General features: G+C 38.4%; 1 protein-coding gene and 1 pseudogene across 2 annotated transcripts; one reads left to right on the forward strand and one right to left on the reverse strand.

The window, feature by feature from the left end:
- Nucleotides 1–1,317: 1,317 nt before the first annotated feature.
- Nucleotides 1,318–7,097, forward strand: LOC149217577 (WAT1-related protein At1g21890-like). Of its 2 annotated transcripts, none has more exons than XM_089393007.1 (7): nt 1,318–1,682; nt 5,251–5,313; nt 5,407–5,523; nt 5,702–5,906; nt 6,013–6,171; nt 6,376–6,527; nt 6,614–7,097. In XM_089393007.1, exons 2-7 carry the CDS (start codon nt 5,267–5,269, stop codon nt 6,783–6,785), a joined length of 852 nt encoding a protein of 283 aa, XP_089249133.1. In that variant the 5' UTR covers nt 1,318–1,682; nt 5,251–5,266; the 3' UTR covers nt 6,786–7,097. The 2 variants fall into 2 exon arrangements, with proteins under 2 accessions (XP_089249133.1, XP_089249131.1); XM_089393005.1 differs by lacking the exon at nt 1,318–1,682 and adding an exon at nt 4,836–5,131.
- Nucleotides 2,882–4,254, reverse strand: LOC149217578 (uncharacterized; annotated as a pseudogene).
- Nucleotides 7,098–7,342: the final 245 nt, after the last annotated feature.

Here is a 7,342-nt window from a genome sequence, read left to right on the forward strand (position 1 = left end):
GAAGCCACTTGAAAATGCTTGAAAATAAACTCTCTGTAACGGCCATTGTCAACAAAAATATTTGCAGCGGAGGCCCTCAGCCCAACAACCATTTTAGCCAGCCTTGGAAGGCAAATAGTTGAGTTCAAACATGATGAAAATTTAATTCCCTGTATACAAAAGCATGTATTAGGTGTTGATAATGGCTAGAAATATGAACTGAAGATGTTTATACCTCCTTCTGTACAAAAATGAACAGAAGAGGCAAAGGTATAGGGTTCACCTCGAATTTTCTTGCAAGTTCAATCCACTGTAGGATGTGAAAGGAAGTGTCATAGTGCTAAGAGCGAAAAAGAGGGGAAGGAAGAAACTAATAATTTCAGAAATTTTAGTTTTCTATTCGGACCTTGATTTGTTCTAATAAAATTAATATTAAATGTTTGACGGCATCCATGGAGCTATCTGGTAATGATAATAATAATATTATTAGTATTATAATAATAATAACAACAATGGAAAGGTGGGGAAGGAAGAAATCATAAATTTGGACCTTTTATCCTAGCTTTATTTGTTCTTTAGATCCAACTAATATTTTGTAGATCCAACTTATGGTGAACCAGCAGCTTGAAAGCCAATTGCAAGTCATTCAGCCAACAACGATCTATAAGCATGCCATAGTATTATGTCTCTGCATATTCACAATAGTGATTCCACTGTCATATTATTATTCCCCACTTGGACAGAGCGATGACACAAGGGGTTTCTACATGTTGATCAACCATGTAAATTGTATCTTATAAATTAAAATTCTTGTTTTCTAGCCTTCTATTTCTGTAGATATCAATTGTGTAGTTGATGGCATACTTTTTATAAATTCTTCCACAACCTATTATTATTTACAAAATATTCATTTTCAGAATACACATAACTAACTATTGCAATTGTAACTCATTATCATCCACCCTTGCTTTCAACAATGTCCATTCACATGTCCCTATTCTTCCCCACTCTATGCTATTCTTCCCCACTCTATACATGTTTCTATTCTTCCCCACTTTATGCTGTTCTTCCCCACTCTATGCCTTACGGCGTTTCCTTTGCAACATAAGGTGCAAATGCTAGTTATCGGTTTATTGATTTCGTTTATATTTACGCCGTAAGGCGTTTCCATTTGAAATCAACCTTCCTCTTAACTTACGTGTACATTTATGAGCCTTTGATTTAAATTGTTAGACGATCAAAACAATCTTAGCCATCCAATTGATTAGAGCGGTATACGATGCGACCCCGCAGATAGCAGATAGACGGTTGCCCTCGCTAGACGCTACTCGCTCGGCGATACTATATTCCAGGACCCGATCTGTGAATATCGACTTCAGCAGGTAGAAGGAAAAGAATCAAGATGCCGAGGGGAACTCTGGAGGTGCTGCTCGTCAACGCCGAGGGGCTGCAAAACACTGCCGAGGGGCTGCAAAACACTGATTTCCTCTATCATCCGAGCCAATCTCTTGCATTTTAGGCGATCTGATAAATCTTTGGATTCGAATATTGTTAAAGAGACCGCTGAATTATGTGTGCTGGTGTATGTTCAGTTGGATCTTTGATTTAATTTTTCTCTAATGTGGCTGTGGTTGCAGGTAACATGGATCCCTATGTCATTATCCAGTGCCGAACTCAGCAAGAGAAGAGCAGCGTTGCGTCCGGTGAGTATGCATATTGATTTGACATTTCAATTCATGGCTGATCGTCCGTCAACAACATGTCTCTCAAATCAGCCTCCACGGACAGCAATCTGGGCACAACCAAGGAGCTTAGGGATTTAACACTTGAAACATAATTCAGGTTAAAATTGGGGATTTAGTTTCAATAGTAAACAATACTGCAACCAGATCAGACCCAATTAGAACTGAATAATACAGCTAAACTGAATTATTCACAAATTTTCAAAATTTTTGGCCTGTATTGCAACCAGATCAGATCCAATTAGAAGTGAATAATACAACACTGAATTATTCACAAATTTTCAAATTTTTTGGCCTGTCTCAGCCAAAAATGTTAGCTATGCTTTAAAGTTTAACCCAAGCAGGATAACTATACCAGCAAACCTTGTTAAGCAATTACCCTTTTGATAAGCCTTCTCCATGGATACCTTTGACCACCCAGGCTTGTAGGGCACCTACCTTACCCGAGAAGAAACAATTAGGATGAGTAGGTTAATGATAACAGAAATTCTCATTAAGTGATCACCCTTTCAACTAGTTGATACAAGTCTAATCGGGCCAAGCCTTATAGAAAGAGCAACATAACCGTTTATCTTCTGTGTTATTACACATGATCAGTTAATGATGTGGAAGTAAGTCATTGTAAAACATTTGGTTAACTGCAACTCCCATTTTGTACAGACTGTGTTTTTGATGGTTGATATAATAATATTTCTCTAGATTGTGTTGGTTGTTGATTTCAGACAGGAGTTGTTTATTTCCAGGGATGCAGTCTAGTCTTCCTTTCTTACTTCGTCATTAGGTTCTGTGAGTTGCATCTTTTATAGTTGGGGACTTTAATTAGTACAGGAAGGATAATGCTGCTCAGATGACAAGAAAATAAGCAAACAACAAAATATGCTTACCAGGATGACCTGTGTAAAATGGCCACAATACAGATTCCATTTTGTATAAGAAGCTTACTCTGAACATGATTCCTGCATGTTTTTGGAAATAATCAAGATGATAAAGAAATTAAAAATGGTAATATTCCAGACATATGAAACAGTGGCAAGGCAACTCTCATTTTGCGTGAGGTTCACCGTTCAGGAAATCCATCATCCCCACTGAAACCAGAAAGCCAAGCCACGAATGCAACCATCACTATTGACCAGGAAGCACAGGACAATCAAAAGACCTCCTTATTGAATGAATGGTTTGCAGTCTTCATCAACTCTGCCCATAGCCTCTAATATTGAAGAATATGTAATCAAATTATACGAAAATCCTTTAGAAGTCATTTCCTTCATTAATTTGACTACTTCATCAAACATGCCCGCATTGCTAAGTGCACCAAGAACTGTGTTGTAAGATACGGCATCTGGCTGAATCTCCGAATTTTTCATTTTCTCGGCCCACCTGCCTTAGACAAACCATTCAAAACTATATTATGGCTACTAATATCAGGTTTACATCCTCGATCTTGCATTTTTTTAAGCCATGAATGAGCTTCATCAACCATGGCTGCTCTTACCAGGCCAGACATTAATGCATTGTAGGAATACACATCAGGAATACATCCCTGACTTTGCATTTCTTCAAACAGTTTAATGGCTGCATCAATACGCCCTGCTTTACCAAGGTGTTTAATCATCACTGCATAGAGCCTTGAGCTGGAAGGAGTGCTGTTTTCTTTCATTTCCTTAAATAATTCCACTGCCGCATCATAACGGCGTGCCTTACCAAGTGCATAAATCAAACTACAATAGGCAGCAGGGCAAGGCGGAAAGCCCTTCTCGTCCATCTCTTCAAGAAGCATCAATGCCTTTTCCAATCTGTTCGCCTTGCATAAACCAGCAATTAGAATGGAATATGTAAATGAACTTGGAGCAATGCCTTTTCCTTTCATTCTCTCAAACCAATGCAACGCCTCCGATGGATTGTTAGATTTTAAAAGAGCTTCCATGACGCTGTTATATGTTACCACAGTAGGATTGCATCCTACAGTTTCCATCTGTCCAAATAGCTTCAGAGCATCATCAAGTAGGCCTGCATCACCCATGATATCGATCAGTTTGTTGAACATGACCACATCGGGAGAGCAACCATCTTTCTGCATATCTTGAAATATTCTGTATGCCTCTTGGACTCTCCCTGCTTTGCCTAGCCCATTTATTACTTCAGTGTATGTAAACACATTCGGTGTACAACGTGTATCCTTCATTTCCTGGAACAACTTCAAGGCCTCTATGCATCTGTTTGATTTAAACAAACTTCCAACCAGGATCGTATAGATCTTCGCACTAGGTTGCAGACCATTCTCCTTCATTTTTTCAAAAAGCTTAATCGCAGAGTCCACATCTCCAAGTTTCCCAAAGTTGGAGATGAGCATAGTATAAGTTACCGTATCGGGAAAACATTTCCCTTCATTGAACATTTCACTGTAAAGCTCTTGCACCTTATCATGACAATTTGCCTTCATCAGCACACTAAACATGCAATTATAAGCATAAACATTGGGTTTGCACTTCTCTGTCTTGATGAGATAAAATATGGAAAGGGCCTTTTCCACCATCTTTATCTTGCCTAGTATCCTAATAATTTCAGACAATATGCTAGGATTCATGCTACAGTCACTTTTCACCATCTTTTGCACTGTCTGCCACATTTCCCCCACTAGTCCCGCCTGCGCTAAGCAACGGATAAGGGGCATATATGTGGTGGAATCAAGCACTAGTCCCGCCTGTGCTAAGCAACGGATAAGGGGCATATATGTGGTGGAATCATGCTTGAAATTCTTTTTCTTGGCAGCCCACTTGAAAAACTGTAACTTTACACCAATTTCTACATCAAGCTCAAAACCTCCCTAACCAATCTGTGATCCACCTTCAGCAGTAGGACTTCTATGGCCTTTTCAGCATCAGGTCCCCACTTGAAAATCTTCAGGATTTTCAAAAACCTCTCATCTAGGTCCGAGGTTGGTGATTGATTGTCATACACAGGAAGCACAAAAACTCGTGCGACAGCCAGTCCCTCATTGCCAACGTCACGACTCGTCGTTGCGTCTACTATTCCACTGAAAGTCCTATTCTGCGACTTGAACGACACCTAACCTTCAATTCAAGTAGTTGTGTGTAAGCCTAGTAGGTAAACTCGTATTTTACTGAATTCTAGTTTGGTTAAGGAATACTATATTTGAGATGTTTCTCCTGGTTTTCCTGGGCTTCTGGGTAGCACCAGTAGCATCTGAATCTCGGGAGAGAAATAATGGCTAGCTGGTTGGGCCAATTCAAACCCCACATAGCTCAGATTGCAGTTCAAGCATGCCTTGCAGGCATGAATATCATTACCAGAGTTGCTCTGGATGATGGAATGAGTCATTTTATCTTCGTAGCCTACACGCTGGTGGTTGCTACAGTAGCCATTGCTCTTTTTGCTTATTTTCTTGAAAAGTACGTAATATTATGTTTGGGTAAATATGGAATTTTGATTTGATTTTCATGGCGGTCGCCAATTTAGCTGTTCTGATAAATATGCTCTTTTTGATGTAATACATTTTCTTATCTTTCAGAAATAAACGCCCAGCAATGACCTGTGCCATTTTCTGGCAGATTTTTGCTCTTGCACTTTGTGGGTGAGTAGGTAGTGAAAATTTCTGCAACTGCAAACTCTGTTGCTTTATTAATTGACTAGCCAGTGAATCCACATTGTCAAAATACTATTGCAGGACCACTCTATTTCAGAATTTGTACTTTGCAGGCCTGGAATACACTTCCGCCACATTTGCTACTGCAACGACAAATCTCATTCCTGTTGTCACATTTGTGATGGCCACAACATTTAGGTACTCATCTGTTTTTATATATCCCAATTCCATACAGAGAAACAAAATTGCAATTTGTCTCTCCAAGATTAGTTTTCTCAGATTCATGAAAGCAATCCAGACAATCAAAGTATAAAGATAATGATTCTTGGTAGTTACAGTGCAATGCAGTCTGGTTTGATTAACATGGGTTGTGCAGAATAGAGAAAGTTGATATTAGGAACAAATATGGCCAAGCAAAAGTTGTAGGCACCATTGTGTGTGTGGGTGGTGCAATGCTGATGACCTTCTACAAAGGCCCTGTTCTCGTGGGGCTTAGTGGGGTTCTTCATAACACATGGATACTGGGGGCCTTAATGCTGTTTGCCAGCTGTTTGTTTTGGTCTGGGTGGCTTACATTTCAGGTACTTATAATTTTCTTCATGCTTGCACACCGTAAGAGGCAATCATCTTTTAGTATTGGAAACATCACATATGTGTATTTTTGTGTTGTTCTTGTTTTGAATACAGGCTCCAGTTGTTCAGAAATATCCAGCTGAATTTTCATTAACAGCTATAATGATGGTGCAAGGAACTGTACAATGTGCTTTGGTGGCTTTATGTTTTGAACCAAAGGCATCTGCTTGGAAGCTAAAGTGGGACATACAGCTTTTTAGCATCGTCTACTCTGTTAGCATCTGATCTATCTTTGTTTTGTTAAAATGTTTTCTTTCATGAATTAGTTTATGGATTTCTAGTTTGTTGAGCTTAACTAGATTGCAGATTGTAATTTTTATAAATATATTTAGTCTTATTCATTTAAATTTGAGATATTCTCAGAATTTACCATTCAAATAAAAATAACCCAGCTTTATGTTTCTAAACATGGTGCAGGGAATACTCTGTTTTGCATTTGCATTCTTTGTACAAACTTATTGTATCCGTCTAAAGGGACCTATCTTTGCTGCAATGTTCAATCCAACGTCAACAATATTGGTTGCAATATTAGAACCCCTGATCCTTCATGTCAAATATCGTCTGGGAAGGTCAGATCTCTCATATTACTGCAGCCATGTCTTTTCCAAGTTCTTGGGTTGAGCCGCTTTACTAATAGCTTCTGCATATTTTGCAGTTTGTTGGGAACCATTTTTATCATCGCAGGATTGTATAGTGTACTATGGGGTAAGGCAAATGATGGTGACAACTTCGTGGGAAACACAGAAACGCGGAAGGCTGCAGATGGATCCAATAACAACATCAGTGATTGCAACATTGGCATTAAGGAACCACTATTAGAAAAATGAGGCGACAGAAATTTCTGATTAGTCTATTTTACAGAATCTGGTCACAAATCTCCAGGGTAACCTGACAAAGTTTCAAGACCGCCTACATGGGAATCCCAGTAGTGTAAACATGTTACCATTTGGATTCTTGTTGGTGATATTTTTATGATTTTTTCCGGTGAAGCATAGCCACTAATTGTTCATCAGTCACATTGTAGAATTGATGTGTAAAGTGGTTGTTTATTGTTCACATTGTAGAATCGAAGTGTAAAGGGTTGTTCACTGTTTGCATGGGAGAGTTTAAGTGTAAAATGGCTTTTAAGGTTTTTTTTTTTTTTTTTTTTTAATTGTGGTTAAAGTTTGTTGATTTTTAATTACTTTGGGACTTATGGTAATTTTAACTAATGTTTTAGGGAAAGTTTAAGTGTAAAGGTTGTTCAGTGTTTATGGTAGAGTTTAAGTGTAAAGTGGGTTTTAACGCATTTTTTTTAATTGTGGTCAAACTTTGTTGACTCAAGTATTTGTGAGTCTTTGCAATTTTAATTAAAGTTTTCTAGAAAATGTTGAATATTCTAAGT

Source organism: Pinus tabuliformis, chromosome 1_1 (assembly GCF_031772625.1).
Source record: "Pinus tabuliformis cultivar Carrire ecotype Pingquan chromosome 1_1, CPIR1, whole genome shotgun sequence".
Taxonomy (NCBI): domain Eukaryota; kingdom Viridiplantae; phylum Streptophyta; class Pinopsida; order Pinales; family Pinaceae; genus Pinus; species Pinus tabuliformis.

What these genes read in the sequence shown, in the direction of transcription:
- LOC149217577 (XM_089393005.1), top strand. Translation starts at nt 4,947, where the DNA reads ATGGCTAGCTGGTTGGGCCAATTCAAACCCCACATAGCTCAGATTGCA. An exon ending in TTTGCTCTTGCACTTTGTGG is followed by an intron (nt 5,314 to 5,406) that starts GTGAGTAGGTAG and finishes ATACTATTGCAG; the next exon opens with GACCACTCTATTTCAGAATT. An exon ending in GTCAAATATCGTCTGGGAAG is followed by an intron (nt 6,528 to 6,613) that starts GTCAGATCTCTC and finishes CATATTTTGCAG; the next exon opens with TTTGTTGGGAACCATTTTTA.